The sequence below is a fragment of the Bufo gargarizans genome, chromosome 4 (assembly GCF_014858855.1).
Source record: "Bufo gargarizans isolate SCDJY-AF-19 chromosome 4, ASM1485885v1, whole genome shotgun sequence".
Classification (NCBI taxonomy): domain Eukaryota; kingdom Metazoa; phylum Chordata; class Amphibia; order Anura; family Bufonidae; genus Bufo; species Bufo gargarizans.
Genome location: NC_058083.1, coordinates 185097036 through 185119181, shown reverse-complemented (window position 1 = coordinate 185119181; position 22146 = coordinate 185097036). Strand labels below are relative to the sequence as shown.

The 22146-nt window shown below is 45.0% G+C and overlaps 1 protein-coding gene across 1 annotated transcript in view; it reads right to left on the bottom strand.

Annotated features, from left to right (window-relative positions):
- The window catches only part of SERPINI1 (serpin family I member 1), a 68091-nt gene that overhangs the window by 40912 nt on the left and 5033 nt on the right, over positions 1-22146 (bottom strand). The window contains exons 2-4 of the mRNA XM_044290154.1: positions 11948-12210; positions 8897-9127; positions 598-792 (exon numbers count right to left, since the gene is read on the bottom strand). Of these exons, the coding sequence (XP_044146089.1) occupies positions 598-792; positions 8897-9127; positions 11948-12197 (676 nt within the window). The 5' untranslated portion in view covers positions 12198-12210. The remainder of the gene's footprint in view (positions 1-597; positions 793-8896; positions 9128-11947; positions 12211-22146) is intronic.

Genomic DNA, 22146 nt, shown 5'->3' with positions numbered 1-22146 from the left:
AGGATAGGATCCCTGAGCATTTCTCTCTTCCGGTCCAGGGAGAGATTCTGAGCAGATTTGCATGGGTCAGTGGGTGGTGACGGAACCCAGCCCCAGGTCCGGGTGAATGCACTCCTACGAAAAGGTCTATAGTTCAGTAGATGACTGTGCCAAAAGTGGTGGCTGGATTCCATCACTACCCCATGGAAACAGCGACGTGTTTAGTGTCTCTCACTGGAATGGAAGAGAGAAGACCTCAGTGACCGTCCTGACATTGGCAGCAGCGCTGTGTGGACAGTGGACAACCCCTTTTGTTTAGAGTTTGGATCTTGCGATATAGACATTGCAGGTAAATCAAGAGTTATACAAAATGGGTTTCATGACCCCAAGTTTGTTTTGGTAGGGGAACCCCTTTAAAAAGTGAAAATTTGCTGTAAAGGTTTCATAGTAGTATGACCATTGACACAAATCTTCACCATTAGTGATGACATAAACCATCACACTGGGCAGCATAGAAATCCATGTTCTGCTCACAAAGAAAGGACATTTGCTATAAAACAAGATTGTAAGTATTACAGGGGATAGATGCCAGGACAGAGACGGACACATTTTCCTTACCATAGTAAAAGTCGCCTTTCTGATACATCATTGGGATCTGCACTTCACTCTCATCATCCTTTGTAAAGGAAAAGGTTCTGGTGTTTTCCGGTCTGAACTGTGATTTCCAGCTCCCCTTAAAGTAGATGGCATTGACCAGAGCCAGCTTTGTTAATTCCGTGAAGTCTTCAGACGAGAACAGATTCTGAATACGATCTGCAGAAAGAAACCAATGTGAGCACGTGGTTACAGCAGATGTATGATCTACCTGCTGCTTCTCTTTCTAGATTTTCTTTGCTGGTATTGTAATCATTTTATTTTACATCTTGCTGAACGCGCACATTTTGGCGAGAATTGAAAACATTTTTTTTAAAGGGAAATTCCACTTTTACCTCTTTACTATCCTCTGTTTCTTTGACCCGGTACCATATCGCAACAATATAAAAAAATAAAATAAAAAAATAGGTTTTATAAAAAAAAAAAAAAAAAAAGGACAAATGTTATCTCCTTATCCTGAGTCACGATCAGATTTCAAAATTGCTTTGGCTCCATTGGAAACCAGGCAAATCAAAAAATCCACTTAAAGGGGTCACTCATTTCCAGACGCATCAGACTGGCGGGACCCGTGTTGGTGATCAGACTGACCCGATTCCTGGTTCTGGGGCCTGGCTCGTTCGCTCTCCACATTTGCTGCTTATCTCTGGTCCCTCCAAGTAAACTTCCTGTTTGACATTGTTGCAGCCAATCACTGGCCACTGCTACCTTGCCTCATGTCAAATGGTCATGTGATGCAAGGGGTGCAGATCACAGATGCAGCCAATGATTGGCTACAGTGGCGTCAAACCGGAGGTTTACATGGGGGGGATCCGAGACAAGCAGAGGAGGCCAGGGAGCAAGCAAGCTGGGAACCCATTGCCGAGGATCAGATAATTATGATCACCAACGTGGATCTCACCAGGCTCAAAAGTCTGGAAATGAATAAACAACCCCTTTAGAGGGATTGGTCTGTATCTTTTCATTTTTTAAATCTCAATCTCCATCTCTTCAACCTCCCACCACTGCAGTGGTCCAAGACAGTCGGTATCTTAAGCTTTCACCTTCTCAGCCAATACTAGATGAAAAAACATCCCACTTTTCTTAGCCATGTTTCTACAAGGCACAGCTTGGAAAAATATTGAATTAAAAAACTAGGCCTACGAAATAGGGTTACGTAACCACCCATTTCGAGTAATGCTTTGCCTCCTCGCCCAGCTTTCTAAAAGGACTACATGCATTCTGCCTCTGTTATATAATTATCTAGCCCAATAACATGACAATTAGACCACAAGACATGTTGATTCAATATTGCTTCACCAAGACTCTCCTGAGCAGGCAAGTTATTTGAAACTCTTTCCCCCTGTTATAGGACGTGTAGCTTAGCAGATTTCCTAGTTTGTGAGATGGAGATGCAGGTCAATGAATAAATTCTTCAATGTGTCTAGAACCTCTTCTGCTGAGGAATTTAAAAGACAATTCTATCAGGCTGATGGAGGAAAGTGTTAACCAGCTCCCCAACCACAGCCTTATCTATGTGACCAATGTGGCTGAAGGCATGGTAATCCCGTCTTGCAGGCACGGCTCAATCCTTCATTATAGCTAAAAGGCTGTTTGTGGCCTGGAAGCTTCTGCTGATAATGTCATTGATCCAGAAATAAAATGTCTCAGGAGAGTAGCAGTTATGTAATACAGAAATAATAAAAAGGCTTACTTCTCCTAACACAAGACTACAATTATGGTGTAAGGATATGAGGACTTTGGGTTGACAAAAATGTCTCTAGTCTACACTGTATGTACTGCATGCATGTACTGTGCATTCAGAAAGTCTTCAGACCTTGCGGCTTTGTGCTAAAACAAACAAAAAAAAATAATCCCTCATCAACCTGCACTCGATCACCCTTAGGCTACTTTCACACTAGCGCTTGATCGGATCCGTTCTGAACGGATCCGATCATATTAATGCAGACGGAGGCTCCGTTCAGTACGGATCCGTCTGCATTAATAACTTAGAAAATGTTCTAAGTGCGCAAGATGCCTGAGCGGATCCGTTCAGACTTTCAATGTAAAGTCAATGGGGGACGGATCCGCTTGAAGATTGAGCCATATGGTGACCTCTTCAAGCGGATCAGTTCCCATTGACTTACACTGTAAGTCTGAACGGATCCGCTCGCCTCCGCACGGCCAGGCGGACAGCTGAACGCTGCAAGCAGCGTTCAGCTGTCCGCCTGTCCGTGCGGAGGCGAGCGGAGCGGAGGCTGAACGCCGCCAGACTGATGCAGTCTGAGCGGATCCGCTCCATTCAGACTGCATCAGGGCTGGACGGAGGCGTTCGGGTCCGCTCGTGAGCTCCTTCAAACGGAGCTCACGAGCGGACCGACGAACGCTAGTGTGAAACTAGCCTTAAAGGGCTTCTACCACCAGAAATACTGTTATGTAGCTGACTGACATTAGCCATGCTCTGTCAGCACTACATAACAGTATGTTTCTAACATTTGTCCCTGCAGCCGTTTTTGTAAAATAAGGACTTTTATAATATGCTAATGAACCCCTAGGTGCTATGTGGGCGTACAACCAGCACCTAGAGGCTCCGTCCACTCACGCTTTATCCCGCCCAGGTCCCCTGTTCTGCCCGCCCCCCCTCCTCTTGATTGATGTCACTGTTCCCTGCATCGCAGACGAAATCCCGCGCCTGCGCCGTTCACTTCTGCATTCGGCGCAGGCACAGTGAGTGAATGATGCGCTTCTGGTGCCGGATTCCTCACTGCGCCGACTATGTCAGTGAGGAAGCCGGCATCAGGAGAGCGGCCTTCACTCACTGCGCCGAAGACAGAAGTGAACGGCGCAGGTGCGGGATTTCGTCAACGATGCAGCGAACAGTGACATCAATCAAGAGGAGCGGGGCGGGCAGAACGGGGGACCTGGGCGGGATAAAGTGCGATTAGATGTAGCCTCTAGGTGCTGATTTTACGCCCACATAGCACCTAGAGGCTCATTAGCATATTATAAAAGTCCTTATTTTACAAAAACGGCTGCAGGGACAAACATACTGTTATATAGTGCTGACATTAGCGCATCGCTAATGTCAGTCAGCTACATAACAGTAATTCTGGTGGTAGAAGCCCTTTAATAAAAATTAAAAATTAAAAAACAGAATTTTAGAAATTAAAAAAGGAAAAACTAAAATTTTGTATTCAAACCCTTTGCTATGACACTTGAAATTTAGCTCTAGGGGTCTCCCATTTCTCCCCAGTAAGGAATAACGAGAATGTCCTTTTCACTAATGTGGACCATAACCTCTGGCATTAATTTAGTAAAAAGCCTCGGGGCCTGGGATATTCCAAATGGAAGTGCTCTGTATTTTAAATAATGAACCCGTCCTTCCATAGACACCACTACTCTGAGGTATTTTTGAAAATCGACATGAACTGGGATGTGATAGTAGGCATCCTTTATGTCTATGGTGGCCATTACACAGTCTTTGAAAAGATGTTTTATAGCAGACTGTACGGATTCCATTTTGAACTTTTTGTATTTGAGGTACCGATTTAAGTCTCTCAAGTTTATAATCATTCTGAATAAACCGTCTAGTTTGGGTACAAGAAAAAGAGACAAATAAAACCCCCCACCTTTCTCTGAGTCTGGAACGGGAATTAATCCATTTTTCTTTAAAAAGAGAGAAAAACTTATTTTAGTGCTAAGTTTTTCACTGATTTTTTAGCTAAATGTGTAACTTTTAGCCTTTCCAGTGGGGGAGAGATAAACTCTAGACGAAAACATCTTTTGATGATACCATTTATCCAGGGGCTTGCCGAGATTTTTTTCCCCAAGCCCGAGAAAAAAAAAAAAAAAAAAAAGAAGAAGAGGAGATCTTCCCCCCATGGGACAGTAACTGTCATTGCTGACCAGACTTGGGGCCTGAAGTGGACTGGGTATTAAAGAAGAAACCTTTATATCCCTTCTACCTCTGTTTTCTCTCCAATTATTTTGCTTTCTATCTGTTTTGTTGAAGACTCTCCGGTTTCTAAGAAAAAACTGCTGCTTCCTAGAGGGGTTGGAAACGGGAAAACTTTTCTTATTATCAGAGGCCTTCTCTAAAAGGTCATCCAAAACTGACCCAAAAAGAAAAAAACTCCCTGGCCCTGGATAGAGCAAAGCTTATTCTTTGAACCTGTGTCACCGGACCACCCCTTAAGCCAAATTGCTCTCCAAGTTGGAGAGAGCCACGGATCTTGCATTTAATCTTAATGCGTCAGCCGAGGCATCCTAAATAAAGTCCACTGCTTTAAAAATGGTGGGAAACACCACTAGGAGCTGGTCTCTGGAGGTTTTATTTTGGATATGGGATTCTAATTCCTGTAGCCATAATTTTAAGGACCTGGCAGTAGAGGTAGTGGCTATATTAGGCTTAAAGGCCTAAAGGCCTCCCATACTTTAAGGTAGAGCTCTGCCCGTCTATGCATCGGGTCTTTTTAAAAGTGCCAAGGTCTTCAAAAGGCAAAGCAGATCTTTTAGAAATTTTTGCAATAGGAGTATCCAGTTTAGGAGGCCTAACCCAACATAAGGACTCACCCTCATCAAAAGGATATTGTCTCTTAAGTTTTTAGGAGTAAAAAACTTCTTGTCAGGTTTTTTCCTCTCTTTCTGAATTAAATACTTTATATTTCCATTTAACGGAAAAGCTCTAGATTTTCTGTGACCCAGATCACCAAACATTATATATTTAATGGATTTCTTTCTGTTCTCTAGATTCATCCACCTTCATCGTGGCTCTAATAGCTTTGAGAAGAGAATCCGTGTCCTTAGGGGAAAATAAAGGTCTACCAGTGGATTCTTCATCTGAGGAAGAACTTGAGTTATCTATGATTTCTCTTTGCTCATTCGCGTCGGAAGATTCGATATCAGATATGACATTAGAGTGACCTTGCTTGCCTGCAGTTGAGGAAGGGAGGCAGTTTTTAAACATTTTGATAGAATCAGGAACTTCAGATTTAACAAAGTCTTTGATTGATATTCTGAAGTAGTGACGGGGATTCCTCCTCTACCACCTTGTTAACGCAATGCTGACATAAGAATTTAGCCCAGGAAGGAGCGAGTTTTTTCTTGCATAAAGCACACTCTCTTCCTTTAATTTTAGCGGTGGCTTTCCTAGGGACCTCTGGTATTCTAAAATAAAATAAGAGAATAAGCCCCATTAGATACTAAGGGAGGAATTAAAGGTGGGATTGACTCCCTTACCCCACCAGAAATAGAGGTCTGCCATCATGACCCTCCTGGAGATTAGTGCGCCGACTGCTCTCCTCCTCTATACTTCCAGATAAGGATAGAGTGTTGTCCATAGGCACATCAACGGATGCCTGAAGGCTGGCTGGGATCCTTCGGACCGCGTGCTGATAAGATTTAAAAACCACAGGTTGGGTCCCTGCCAGCATCCCCATGTGGCCCCTTATGGAAGAGGGATGTTTCTCCCTCATTTCCGGAACGCTGGTCACCGGAACCACATGCGTTCCAAATACTGGAAGTTGCATCACGCAACTTCCAGTTCACGCATGGAGCGCGCTCATAAAAGCTCAACACCCACCCCCTCTGTAAGCTACTAGAGGCCAGGAGGAAGAAAGACTAGGCCCCGCACCTCCGCACCTCCCAAAACACCGCCAGGAGGGTCCAGCGTGCCGGCATTACCTTCCAGTACAAAACAGTCCAAGACCCAGACTTAGCAGGCGGCTCCTAGTGGAGTCTTACGCCGCACCAGGTAACCCCTTAACCTGAAACACATGCAGGGTTCCTGCAGCCTAATCTTTAGCTCTCCACTATAGGTCATATCCATAGGACAGGAAACTGGTGCTACAGGGGCAGAGCCCCTCCTTAAGAGCTCTCCACGAAAGTTCCCGTTTCCTGTCCTGGATGGAGGCGGTCTCTCAAGGGTGCCGTCATGGGCATAGGGGAAAACCTGATCCAGAGTGCTTTGGACCTCAGAATGGGCCTAAGCTTTATCTTCCAACAAGACCATGACTCTAAGCACACAGCCAAGACAACACATGAGTGGCTTAGGGACAACTCTATGAATGTCTTTGAGTAACCCAGCCAGAGCCCTGACTTGAACTCAATCAAACATCTCTTGAGAAACCTGAAAATAGCTGTCCATCGATGGTCCCCATCTAACCTGACAGAGCTTGAGAGGATCTGTAGAGAAGAATGGCAGAAAATCCCCAAATCCAGGTCTGCAAACCCTGTAATATCATACCCAAGAAGACTGGAGGCTGCAATCACAGCTAAAAGGTGCTTTAACTAAGTTCTGAGAGTAAAGCCTCATTCACTTGTCAATATTTTCGCTCAAAACACTGACGTGTGGATGAGGCATTAAGGATGTGAATACTTATGCTAATTCAAGATTTTAGTTTTTCATTTTTAGTAAATTTGCAAAATTTTCGTACATCGAGGGAGATTTATCAAACAGATTCTACATTTCATTTTTCAATGGTGCTGTGAAAAATGAAAAGGTGGAATCTGATTGGTTGCTGTGGGCAACTAAGCCAGTTCTACTTTACACCAGTTTGATACACTCTCCCCAATGTTTTAATATGGTTATTTTTTTTGTTTTAGCACAAGGCCACAACATAACAGAATATGAAAGGGTTTAAAGACTTTCCAAATGCACTGTATACTTCAATGTGGAGAGGGAAACAAGCTGCTACCACAGGTGCCTGGCTGCTTATCGCCCACCGGAACAAAGGATCAAGCTAGTTGAAATCAAACCTGCTCGATCTTTCTTACCCTGACAGCTGTCAGGAAACATGAATGACACTCCCAAAACACATTAGAAGACCTGATCACCTAAATGGGAGGCTCCAGTTTAACAAGGACCTATCACCACTCTTTTCATATATTTTTATTTAGCAGATAGTTGTATTCTCAATAAAAAAAATTAAAAAAATTCTAGGGCATTCTCCATACAAAAGAACGTGGAGCATCTTTTATTGAACTGATTGTGCCATTCCTCTGTTATTCCACCTATGAATACACTGACAACTGGGTGGTGCCAGTCCTCTTATAAAAGAGCTGTGTCCCTACATATTCTGACACTGTTGACTCATTGCTAGCAGTGCCTCAGTATCCAGGGATAAACCTCCAACTGATAACACTCAGGTGTCCATATATTCATGAACTTCTAGGAAGAATAACTGAGAACGACACCACAGAATTGTAATAAAAGATGTTACAGAATTATTAAATTACAAAATACATATATTTACTAAAATATAAATTTTAGGAGAGCGGATGGCTCCTCTTTCCCAAAGAACACATATCCCTTATCCACAGGATAGGGGATAAGTGTCTGATCACTGAGGGTCCGATTGCTGGGGTCTATGAGGTCAGAGGTCCCATGAGTCCCCATTTGAATGGGGCACACATGACCACTGCTCCATTTACTTCTAAGGGACCTCTGGAGACACAGCTCTATCTGTCCCATAGATATTTAAAGTGGTGATCATGTATGCATACTACTGCTCCATGTCATCAGACACTGATCTCCTACCCTGTGGATCGAGGAGAAGTGTGTTATTTCTTTTTTTAAACCCCTTTAAGAGAGGTTAGGTCCATTGCAAATAGCAGCCATTGGTTATTATGCATAAGTTGACCTAGGCATTATAGGTGCCACAAAAAGTCAATACAAAGACTTGCAACCAAGTGAATAACCGCTATAGTCTGCAAAAAAGCAACATACCACTTCAAGTTAAAGGGGTTGTCTGGGTTCAGAGCTGAACCTGGACAAACCAACATTTTTACCCCGGCAGCCCCCCTGACTTGAGCATCGGAGCAGTTCATGCTCCGATGCTCTCCTTTGCCCTGCGCTAAATCGCGCAGGGAAAAGGCATTTTTAGGAGATCCAGTGACGTACCGGGCTCTCCATGGGGCTGCCATGAAGCCCGGTGACGTCACCAGCACTGATGGGCGGGCTTTAGCGCTGCCCTAGCCAGTAAAATAGCTAGGGCATCGCTAAAGCCCGCCCATCACAGCCAGTGACGTCACCGAACACACTGCCTGGCAGAAGCTTCCGCCCAGCAGTGTGTGATTGTAAACAACGATCTAGCGCAGGGCAAAGGAGAGCATCGGAGCATGAACTGCTCCGTTGCTCAAGTCAGGGGGGCTGCCTGGGTGAAAGTATGTATATGTCCGGGTTCAGCTGCGAACCCGGACAATCTCTAATAATAGCCACTGAATACAAAATGGCCTAAATCATCTGATAATGCCAAAAGCCCCAAAGACTCAAGAGAGGATAACTTACTATTAGTGTGATTTTCCACCCACGCATTGATGTGATCGGCCACTGTTGAACCTTGACTGAAGTCTACGTTTTCTACCTCTGCCTTGAAATATTTTTTCATTAGCTGGATGAATTTGTCACTGATGTGAAATCCATTCTGTAAATATAGGGAGTTTGCGATGCTGAGCACATAATGTCTTTCTTGGGCTGTCATCATGCTGGAAAGATCTTTTAACAGAGAAAATTCTTCACCTTGGGGAAAAAAAGAAAAAAAAAAAAAAAAAGAAACATAAATGAATGTGTTTGAGTAGACCAGATACGGCAACCTTGGTAAATTAAACCCCAGCGGCAGCCTTTAGAGATAACACATATTGAATGGCATCCAAGGAACAGAAAACTATATCATCATACACTTACAGTAAGCAAGGCCGCTTTACCGGGAGAGATAACCGCACTGAGCCAGTCCATCATGCCACCGTTACAGATGTCAAGGCTTTAAGAAGACTATGCTGCAGTTACCCGATTGCAAGACAATTTTGGAAGTCCATGGTCCTCTAAAGCTTGCAATGGGGAGAATTTATCATGTGCGGTCATGTTTTAGGTCAGTGTTGTTGGAGGAATCATTCCGGCAAAAATGCTGCGGTTTGTCTAAGCAAGATCAGGCGGCTGGAACTCCATGCCGCAGATGTGAAACGAGCCTAAATCCCGGCCAAGCACCGAGCCGTGCCCACTTTAAACTCAAGTATTACAAACGGAGGTGCACAAGTCACTAAATAGCTGCAGAATTGCCGTCGCTGATTTTTATGCGGTAAACCCGCAACGTTGTAAAGTACAAGCCAAGTGAATGAGATTTTAAAAAATATCATCCACGCGCTGTGTACAAAAACACATTTGAAATCTGCAGCATGTCAACTTATGCTGCACTTCTCCCCAGCGTATTTCACGAATTGAAGAGGGTAAAGTCTGCCAGCTTTTCCACAGGAAAAACAACTTTGGACTTTTCCGCTACTGGGCCGCAACAAATTGTACTTACAGGGAGTCTGTCACCACCAATACACATATAAACTGTTCCTGGAGCCCTCTAGCTGACATACACCCTATCCCAGACGTACTTGTGTCTTCCTTTTTACTTCTTTATTGCATCCGAACACCTTGTTTATAATGATTTGCAAATAAGCATAAAAGAGCCCACCTATTCACAATGGAGCCCAGCCAGTCCCATCTGAATTGGGGCCTTGTTCCTCCCTTCTTCGCCTCCTACCTGGAAGTCATCAAGCAACGGCTGAAAATCTCACACAGGCACATCTCACAGATGTCTTTGCTCCTGCGCCGTCTAAGCAATGTCAACTGCGCTGCACATGCGCTGAAAGGCTTTGCAGCACACTTGATGAAGACTCCACCCACTAGGCGCCAACACAATGAAGAGGTTTGCCTGAGAACAATGTCTGAAAAACTGGCCCACGTTTATGTGGCTTCTCCTCAATTCTGGCTTGCATAGTAAAGTATCAATTTTCGCAGATGACACTAAACTGTGTAAAGTAATTTACACTGAAGAGGACAGTATACTACTACAGAGAGATCTGGATAGATTGGAGGCTTGGGCAGATAAGTGGCAGATGAGGTTTAACACTGATATATGTAAAGTTATGCACATAGTAAGGAAGGAAAAATGCAAGTCACCCGTACATACTAAATTGTAAAACACTCGGTAACACTGACATGGAAAAGGATCTAGGAATTTTAATAAACAGCAAACTAAGCTGCAAAAACCAGTGTCAGGCAGCTGCTGCCAAGGCCAATAAGATAATGGGTTGCATCAGAAGGGGCATAGATTCCCGTGATAAGAACATAGTCCTACCACTTTACAAATCGCTAGTCAGACCACACATGGAGTACTGTGTACAGTTCTGGGCTCCTGTAAACAAGGCAGACATAGCAGAGCTGGAGAAGGTCCAGAGGAGGGCAACCAAAGTAATACCTGGAATGGGGCAATTACAGTACCCTGAAAGATTATCAAAATTAGGGTTATTCACTTTAGAAAAAAGACAACTGAGGGGAGATCTAATTAATATATCAGGGGGCAGTACAGAGATCTATCCCATCATCTATTCATTCCCAGGACTGTGACGAGGGGACATCCTCTGCGTCTGGAGGAAAGAAGGTTTGTACACAAACATAGAAGAGGATTCTTTACGGTAAGAGCAGTGAGACTATGGAACTCTCTGCCTGAGGAGGTGGTGATGGTGAGTACAATAAAGGAATTCAAGAGGGGCCTGGATGTATTTCTGGAGTGTAATAATATTACAGGCTATAGCTACTAGAGAGGGGTCGTTGATCCAGGGAGTTATTCCGATTGCCTGATTGGAGTCGGGAAGGAATTTTTTATTCCCCTAAAGTGGAGAAAATTGGCTTCTACCTCACAGGTTGTTTTTTTGCCTTCCTCTGGATCAACTTGCAGGATGACAGGCCGAACTGGATGGACAAATGTCTTTTTTCGGCCTTATGTACTATGTTACTATGTATTTGGAGCGTTTTAACCACAATTTGGCACATCTCATTTTTAGACATATTTATAAAGCAAAAAGAATGATCCACTGCACTGTGTCCACCATGGGGCATAGCTTAGCAGGAAAGGGACATGCCTTCATGGGAAAGGTGTGCGGCTTAAAAGGAGTCATACACGGACAAAATTTTGCCACAAAATTCTGTTGCAAAGAAAACCAAGTCAGTCAGAGAACATTTGCCTTGATCTGAAAGGCAAAAACACGGTGTGAATGGAGTTCTAGCTATCTTCCTAGCCATTGCATCCTGCAAAATTGACATGGAGTGAATAGAGGGAAGTTGGTAGTCACTAGTTAATGACAAAACATGGTCTCCAAGGCTCATGCAAAATCCATTTGACCGCGAGTCTTAGCTGGTCTATATCCGATCAAATCTCATGTGTAACTGGTCTTATTTATATATTTTTTCTTTATCTTGAACAAGGGTGAAGAAAGACTATGCAAAATGTCTGACATGTCATTACACATATGCAGTCAGGTACAGTGAAATAATGCGCCATTGTGTACATACCATTCTTCAGTTTGTCGTATCCCAGGGCATGTCGAATCTCTTTAAGACTGGTTCCACGAGCACCTAATTCCACCATTCCTACTGCAATAGCAATGCTCAGAGAAGAGAATAAGATGTTCTCATCTTCATTTGTGGCTCTAAGTTCATGGTAGACTTTTACTGAGAATTCAGCGATGGTGTCATCATGGACGCTCAAGCCCAGCACTGCTGCCTGCACAGCAAGCAGTGATAGAAAGCCGAAGAGAAGCATGCTGGAAGAAAACCTACAAAGAACATAGACGAGGGGTTAGCGTGTATGAAAGAAGCACACAATCACTCAAGTATAAGAAAGCATCCACTAGCAACATTTCTGAGAAAATATGAAGGAAAGAGACTTGTAACCCAAGAGCCAGGTATCTAATGCACTTCGGAACCTGCTCCCAAAGTGTCGTGTTTTTGGGTTAGCTTCTACTGCAGTCTATGGAAGTTTTTTGATGGCTCCTGCAATGGTCTAACTGGCTCCTAAATTTAATTGACGATTATTTGGGTCTGTGTCATCCCCACCTGTCTACATAGAAACCGTATGCTGGGTGGAGGGGGTCACACAGGACTCGAAAAACAGCTTCAATTAGGCTAGTTTGATACTAGCGGCAGGGGACTCTGGCAAGCTGTTCCAGCAAGTTCACTTGTGCCCCTGGACTGCCGCTCCGTCCCCATTAACTTTAATTGGGGTGGGGCGGAATGCTGCGAGAGCGCTGCTAAGGGACATTTCAGCCTAAGTTTTCTACCACAAATAAAAGTTTTTCCTAAATAGAGTATAGTACAAAAATGTTCCCTACACATTATAAAAAAAAAAAAATATATGAAACCGCAGTTACTCTTTAATGGTACAATTGCAACGTGTGCAGGTAGCCTAAGGCTGCTTTCACTTGTAGTTTTTTTATTGGCACTTTTTTGCAGTTTATTTTTTTTTATACCAACATTTGTTGTGGCAAAAATACTAGCTCCAGACGTTAGCTGAAACTATGGGAAATATGAAAAGCAGGGCACGCAAGCGTTTTTTTTGCTTCTGGAATTTGTATTCATTATTTGTTCATTATTTTTTTTATCTGCAATCTACTGTCACAGTAATTCCTTTATTTTGGAGTTTTTGTATTCATTGCGCTGCTCTAACACTGTGAATTTCCCCATGGTGGGACTATAAAAAGGATTATCTTATTTTATTAGGTGTCCATCGTGCTTCTTTTAAAAATGCAGCATGCTGTAAGCTCTTGCTGTGTTTTTTTTGTTTGTCTTTTGGCAATTTCGCCTCACCTTCTAGATAGGGAAAAAAACAGCATGAATAAAATATTAGTGGTAAAGATACAGCGTGGGGGTCATTTATCAAGACAATAAAGAAGGTCAAACAGAATGAGCGGTTAAGGCCCTTCCTGAACACTGCTCCAAGATTGAGAATTAAACTATTAAAGGGGGGGCAGTAACTAAGTAAAATATCACTTTTAATCGTATTAAGGGTAAAAGGGCCCCTACAGACAAACATGTAAGGCTACTTTCACACTAGCGTTCGGGAGTTCGCTTGTGAGCTCCGTTTGAAGGCTCTCACAAGCGGCCCCGAACGCTTCCGTCCAGCCCTAATGCATTCTGAGTGGACGCGGATCCGCTCAGAATGCATCAGTCTGGCAGCGTTCAGCCTCCGCTCCGCTCAGCAGGCGGACACCTGAACGCTGCTTGCAGCGTTCGGGTGTCCGCCTGGCCGTGCGGAGGCAAGCGGATCCGTCCAGACTTACAATGTAAGTCAATGGGGACGGATCCGTTTGAAGATGACACAATATGGCTCAATCTTCAAACAGATCCGTCCCCCATTGACTTTCAATGTAAAAGTCTGGACGGATCCGTTCAGGCTACTTTCACACTTAGAATTTTTTTTACAATATAATGCAGACGGATCCGTTCTGAACGGATCCACCGTCTGCATTATATGAGCGGATCCGTCTCAGACGGATCCGCTCTGAACGCAAGTGTGAAAGTAGCCCAAGAAATGGTGATATAGAAACCCGTGTGGTCATGGATATAAAGTCCATATAGGGCTTCGATAGGACCATCAGGTGGAAGAAGTAACCAAACAGTGCATAGCGCAAAGTGGAGCGCTCAGCTAGGTACCTGAAGAAGGAATACCAGGAAGAAGCAAAAAATGTCACCGTGGGCACTGGTAATGGACTAGCAAATGAGAAGTGTCAAGTCAGGGAATAATGGAGGGTAATGGTATGGTGTATACACTGACCCTGATAAGTCCCTACTTGTCCTAGTCCACCCTACAAATGCATCCTTGGAGCAGGCCCCGACTGGAACTCTGGTCCTATGATGGATGCCCTGTTGAGGCCCTAAACAGCGATGTAAGAACCATATACCCATAAGGGGATACAATTTAAGGCTAAAATAACTCAATTGAGCTTATTGGAAAAGCTGTCCCAAAAAGCCCAATTAGGCTTGAGCTGGCGCCTGGCACCACAGTGGGGGTCATTTATCAAGACGGCTATACCACCATGTTTAGTCATAAAATAAGCACATCCCTGGGGTGATCTCTGTGTCTAGAATTAAATCTAAACCAATCGTTAGCGGGCTTAAAATTTAAATTACTTACATCAGAAAACGGTCATAAATCATAATAAATCTGCCAGGGCCGATGACCCCATTGGTACCTTTTCGGAAAATAAAATCACAGCAAATTGCACACTAAAAGTTGGAGACTTGTGGTGTGTGACTTTTTTATGCCTTTTTTTTTCACAAATGAGCCAAACTCTGTGCCATAAATTCTGTAAAAAAGGCCACACCAAAAAGAGAAAAAAAAAAACTTTGCCTAGTCAGGCAAAAAAAAAAAGTCTGACAAATTCATGTGTGTAAGGACCCTAAGGCTCCTTTCACATGGCCGAGAATTCCGCGTGGGTGCAATGCGTGAGGTGAACGCATTGCACCCGCACTGAATCCAGACCCATTCATTTCTATGGGGCTGTGCACATGAGCGGTGATTTTCACACATCACTTGTGCATTGTGTGAAAAATCGCAGCAAGCTCTATATTGTGTGTTTTTCACTCAATGCAGACCCCATAGAAGTGAATGGGGCTGCGTGAAAAATCGCAAGCATCCGCAGTGCTGATGCGGTGCGATTTTCATGCATGGTTGCTAGGTGACGATCAGGATGGGGACCCGATCTTTATTATTTTCCCTTATAATATGGTTATATGGAAAAATAATAGCATTCTTAATACAGAATGCTAAGTAAATTAGGGATGGAGGGGTTAAAAAAAAATATATATATATTTAAACTCACCTCATCCACTTGTTCGCGCAGCCCGGCTTCTCTTCTTTCTTCTTCTTCTTTGAGAACCTGGGAGAAAAGGACCTTTGGTGACGTCACTGCGCTCATCACATGGTCCATCACATGATCCATCACCATGGTGATGGACCAAGAAATGAGCACAGTGATGTCACCAAAGGTCCTTTTCTCCCAGGTTCCCAAAGAAGAAAGAAGACAAGCCGGGCTGCGCGAACAAGTGGATGAGGAGAGATTTTTTTTTTTTTTTAACCCCTCCATCCCCAATTTACTTAGCATTCTGTATTATTTTCCCTTATAACCATGTTATAAGGGAAAATATTAAAATCTACAGAATACCTAACCCAAACCCGAACTTCAGTGAAGAAGTGCGGGTTTGGGTCTGGGTACAACATTCAGTTTTTTCTCACGCGCGTGAAAAATGCATTGCACTCGTGTGGAAAAAAACTGAAGAACACAACGCAATCGCATAAAAAAAGCCCACTCGCAGGCAAAAATCGTACGATTTCCCCGCGACGCACCCGCATTCCTATCCGGCCCTCACACATGACGCCCATGTGAAATTGGCCTAAGAGTTATAAAAATAAAGTACGTTTAGCTTCTTCATGTCATCCAGACAAAAACAGGGTGCACTTATCACCTTGGCATCATGTCAGTTCACATTCCCTTCGACATTTCAAGGGCCAGGTAGAGAATTCGGCGGCGGGCAGCCGTCATCCATCAGCACGGTGAACTAGGTCTGGCACAGCTGTAATCTTTCCATTTGACTTCCCTTTGAACTGACGCAGCAGATGGGGCCATTTCAGAGTGGTGAGTGTTTTAGCAAACATCTCGTGTGTGCCAGCATTAGTGCCCGGCAGATTAGGACTTCATTATTCTTTATTTGTCTATAGAATTTTGCAATGTTTACTCTCTGAAAAGCTAACCGTCTCTGCCAGAAGTAATCGCTGAGAACAAAGAGGACTGAACCGGCAGGTCTAAATGTATAGGATTATTTACCGAGAGGCCATTCAAAGTGTACATTACACTCAGGAGATGCACACAGAAGATGACAGTTTTCATCTTGAAGAGCGGTTCCTCCAAAATTGCATTATTTTATCACACTGTTCAAATTTCTATTTTATATCTGAGTCAGAGAAAGCCTTCTGTGGCAAACACTGCAGCCCCCTAGGGGTTTTAGTCCGCTTTTCCGGACTTCTTGGTGGAAGATCTGTTATTCTTTAATACATCACAAGCACTGATATTACTAAATAACCAAGTAGAAACGCCAGCGTCAATAAGGCCTGAACTAATATACTTCTCCTTCCTGCTGGAGCCACTTCTGGCTTTGGCTGAAAAACCTGCAGCAAAATCTGCCTCCAAATATCCCCCCAAAAAAACTCATTGAGAATCTGCCCCACGGGCTCATTCCGGCCGTGTGCATTCCACAATTTGCAGACCGCACATGGCCGCAACCATAATAGAAAATGCATATTCCTGTCCGCGATTGCGGACAAGAATAGGACATGCTCTATCCTTTCCGCGGAACTGAACGACGGCTGCACACGTGGCGGTGTCCATATCTTTTGCGGCCCCATTAAAATGAATGGGTCGCACCCGTTCTGCAAAATTTCAGAACAGGTGGGGCCCATTCAGATGGCTGTATGAACGGGTCCGCAAGTCATATACCACAACCACGACTTCTCGGGGTCCTTTTTTCTCACTATCCTGTCTGGTTGTAAGACAAATGGCTGCAGTAGGAGCCTCCCCCCCTCTCTGCCCTGTCTGGGGTAGGAGCCTCCCCCCCCCCTCTCTGCCCTGTCTCTGGGGTAGGAGCCTCCCCCCCCCCCTCTCTGCCCTGTCTGGGGTAGGAGCCTCCCCCCCCCCCTCTCTGCCCTGTCTGGGGTAGGAGCCTCCCCCCCCCCCTCTCTGCCCTGTCTGGGGTAGGAGCCTCCCCCCCCCCCCCTCTCTGCCCTGTCTGGGGTAGGAGCCTCCCCCCCCCCTCTCTGCCCTGTCTGGGGTAGGAGCCTCCCCCCCCCCTCTCTGCCCTGTCTGGGGTAGGAGCCTCCCCCCCCCCCCTCTCTGCCCTGTCTGGGGTAGGAGCCTCCCCCCCCCCCTCTCTGCCCTGTCTGGGGTAGGAGCCTCCCCCCCCCTCTCTGCCCTGTCTGGGGTAGGAGCCTCCCCCCCCTCTCTGCCCTGTCTGGGGTAGGAGCCTCCCCCCCCTCTCTGCCCTGTCTGCGGTAGGAGCCTCCCCCCCTCTCTGCCCTGTCTGCGGTAGGCGCCTCCCCCCCCCCCCTCTGCCCTGTCTGGGGTAGGAGCCTCCCCCCCCCCCTCTGCCCTGTCTGCAGTAGGAGCCTCCCCCCTCTCTGCCCTGTCTGGGGTAGGACATAAAGGTTGTTAATCCACACCCCCTGTACAAGACCTACCCCTCAGAAATGGAACAGATCCTCAAGAGATTAAGGGCTCATGCACACAAACTCACTTCTCATTGTGCCATACATGAACGATGCAGGTCAGGAAAAGGTTAAACATAATACTTTTGTCTAGCAATGTTACTCCCTTTACAATACCCAGTAACACTGCCGTTTTCTAACTGTTATAGTTCATAAATTTATAGTACTGCTAATTAAAGGGAACCTTTCATCAGCTTTATTCTGACATCACTGAGGGCAGCATACAATGGTGACAGAAATGCTGATGTCAGCGGTGTGTCACTCAGGAGCTAATAGTAAGTGGTTGCTGAGAACCAGCATCATAATCATTACAGCCCGGGCCTTGGAAAGAGTCTCATCTACCTGAGAAGAGTCCTGGTTATCCATAATCTCCTGCTCTCTCGCCCATCTGCTGATGATTGGCAGTTCTCTCCTAGACAGAAAGGGAGAAAACTAGGTAGAAGACGGTCAGTCATCAGCAGGTGGGCAGGAGGGCAGGGATCCATGAATAACCAGGACTCTTCTCAGGTGGCCGGGACTCTTTTCCAGGCCCAGTCTGCAATGATTGTGATGTGGGTTCTCGGCAACCACTTACTTTATTTATAAATGACAGACTGCTGAAATCAGGTCACCGGTCTCTACTTTATGCTGCCGTTAGTATGGGCAGCACAAAGGTGATGATGTATCTCAGTGGGAAGCGGTGCTGTAGATTGCGGAGCGCCCTGAGAAGGGACATGCCTGCTGTCGATCACTGAATAGAACCGCCTCCTTGACTTCAAAACCCAGAATGAGCAGGAATATAAATGTATAAATTACAAGTTTTACTGAATCCTTTCCCACAAAGCTATATATCAATCTGCTCAGCTTATCCTGCTCTAGAACATGCTGCCTTCAGCTCAGACACCATATTTAACCTGACAGGTTCCCTTTAAGGGACTGAGGGGGTTGTCACACGTGGCGGCTGTGCTGTGTTTTGAGTGTGGCAAAAAAAAAAAAAAAACACACATGCAGTTTTTGCATCAACATATCTGAGTTTATGCGGAGATTCCTTCCAGCAAATGTGAATTACATTAACTACAAAATCGAGTTACATTAATGTCCTGTAAGGCTACTTTCACACCTGCGTTCGATCGGATCCGTTCTGAACGGATCCGCTCATATTAATGCAGACGGTGGCTCCGTTCAGAACGGATCCGTCTGCATTGTAACTTAGAAAAATTTTCTAAGTGTGAAAGTAGCCTGAGCGGATCCGTTCAGACTTTACATTGAAAGTCAATGGGGGACGGATCCGCTTGAAGATTGAGCCATATGGTGTCATCTTCAAGCGGATCCGTCCCCATTGACTTCCATTATAAGTCGGAACGGATCCGCTCGCCTCCGCACAGCCAGGCGGACACCCGAATGCTGCTTGCAGCGTTCAGGTGTCCGCTCACTGAGCGGAACGGAGGCTGAGCGCTGGCAGGCGGATGCATTCTCAGTGGATCCGCCTCCACTGAGAATGCATTAGGGCCAGACGGCTGCGTTCAGGGCCGCTCGTGAGCCCCTTCAAACGGAGCTCACGAGCGGACACCTGAACGCAGGTGTGAAAGTAGCCTTTGTCTGCCGTGTGTCTTCCCTTTACTGGAAAAAAAAACCCATATAAATGCAGGTCTATTGTTCCAAAAACCGCACGTGTTTCCAAAACACAGCACAGCCGCGACGTGTGGCTGCACTCTAAGGCCCCTTTCACACGGGCGAGTTTTCCGCGCGGGTGCAATGCGTGAGGTGAATGCATTGCACCCGCACTGAATTAGGGTTGAGCGATATACCGGTATCCACAATATTAAAACACGGCGATATCACAGTTTCCGAAAAACCGCAGTATTAAATGACGTCCTAGGAGTGGTCGCATGTGTGCTGACCTACTTCTAAAATGTCCAATTCCACCTGCTTACGTTCCCCGGTCACTGGCCTCTGCCTCCTGCATTACTACTTGCACGCGGAGGGCTGAACCTGTCATATACTGCCGCACAAGTCTGGTGCTTCGCAGCCGCCGCCTCTCACCTTGCTCTGCTCGTCCGCCTCTGGTCAGTGCAGTAGTTTGAGTGACATAGGACTAGAACTCGGTGGGACCTAACAAATAGACTTTTCTCTGACCCATGGGGCAGCCAACATATAAAGCAGTAAGTGATCCTGCCGCCATCTGCTGCAACTTTACCAAGACTTTGTACAAACATTAATATGTGTCACCAACGCATGTGTCTTCACTCCAGTGTCCCCCTGTGATGTGATACGCATATAAATAGAGATGTCACTGTGTACATACATGACGTGTATATCTGTATATATCGTGTGTACTGGGCTCCGGTAGACTGATGGTTTACACGGATGGCGTTTTCAGCTGCGTCGCCCTTTGTGAGCGACAGCCCACTACTGACTGCTAGCATAACCCCTGGCTACTTCACTACTCCTTCAGGTAATGACTGCAGTCACGGTCCATGGGGGTGATTTATAGGGGTAGGAGAACTTCATATTTCAGGTCAGCTTCCTCATGTACTGCTATTTTGGGGGTGGAGAGTGACATCAACACAGAATGCACCCCCCAATACCAGTTGTCCCTAATTTACTATGCATTCTGTATTAAGAGAGCCATTATTTTCCCTTATGTTATAAGGGAAAATAATAATGATCGGGTCCCCATGCCGATCGTCTCCTTAGCAACCATGCTTGAAAATCGCACCGCATCTGCACTTGCTTGCGGATGCTTGCGATTTTCACGCAGCCCCATTCACTTCTATGGGGTCTGCATTGCGTGAAAAACGCACAATGTAGAGCATGCTGCGATTTTCACGCAATGCACAAGTGATGCGTGAAAAATCACCGCTCATGTGCACAGCCCTATAGAAATGAATGGGTCCGGATTCAGTGCATTCACCTAATGCATTGCATCCGTGCGGAAAACTCGCTCGTGTGAAAGAGGCCTAAGGCTACCTGCACATCATGCGTTTTTTCTGCGGAAAAAACTGTGTAATAAAGTACCAGCAAAGTGAATGAAATTTGACAAATCTCATGTACACTTTGCCTTTTTCTTCCATTTTAAAATTGACCTGTTGTGTGGATTTTAAAATCCGCAGCATGTCAATTGTTTGTGCGGTTTCGCACCGTCTCTAGAGCTGGTTTCCCATAGACTTCAGAGAGATTGTTTACATAAACAGATTTTTTTTTTTAATCTGCAACAAAAAAATAGGATAAATTGTGCAGTTTTGGTGCAGATTTCATGCAGGTTTTCTGTGCAGGTATCCCTAAGGCTTTTCATAGCCCCATAGACTTCAATGCGCACATCTGGTCCGCATCATAGACCAAAACAGCGCAAACACCTGTGGTTTTCTCACTGACCCACGGTCACAAAACACAAACGAAAATCAAAGGGTACATGTGCCGTCTGCAGAAAACGCAATAGAACACCTCCATAAAAACGGAAATGTGAACGAGGCCTAGGGGTAGCAGGGTGCATTCTAAAACCATCCCTTAGGGCACACACATAGCACTTATCCCGGCCCTGGCAACTTACGCCATGACTGATATTTATTACTAGATACAAGACCTAGAATCAAGCATCATGATTGCAGGTTGATTTTTTCTTTCACATTAATAACCTATTCTCAGAATTAGGCCTCATGCACACGACCGTTGTGTGCATCTGTGGCCGTTGTGCGGTTTTCCGTTTTTTTTCCGCTGACCCATTGACTTTCAATAGGTCCGTGGAAAAATCGGAAAATGCACCGTTTGGCAGCCGCATCCGTGATCCGTGTTTCCTGGCCGTGAAAAAAATAGGACCTGTCCTATTTTTTTTCACGGCCAACGGTTCACGGACCTATTCAAGTCAATGGGTCTGTGAAAAAACACGGATGCACACAAGATTGTCATCCGTGTCCGTGATCCGTGTCCGTTTTTTCCTATCATTTCAATGGCAAACTTGACTTTGATTTTTTTTTTCCATTTCTCATGTCCGTGGATCCTCCAAAAATCAAGGAAGACCCACGGACGAAAAAACGGTCACAGATCACGGACCTACGGACCCCGTTTTTGCGGACCTTAAAAAAAACGGTTGTGTGCATGAGGCCTTAGGGTTGTTGTGATATCAAAATTTTGATTCGATTTCGATACAATGCGAAAAAAAAAAAAAAAAAAAACACCCAAAAAGCCGGGTGCATTCCACATCTAAAAGAATGGCGAATCGTGCAGTCTTCATTTATTTTTGTTTCTGTTCCCGCAAAGATTTTTTTTATATTTTAATAGTTAGGACTTTTTGGACGTAGCGATATATGTTTATTTATTTATTGTATATTTTTTATGTAAAATTGGGAAAGGGGGTAATTTATACTTTTTTTTTACTTTTTATTGAATAACTATTTTCCCCCTTAGGGGCTAGAACCTGGGATCTTTGAATCCATTGTCCTATTCACCCTGATAGACCTCCATTAGGGTGACTAGGACC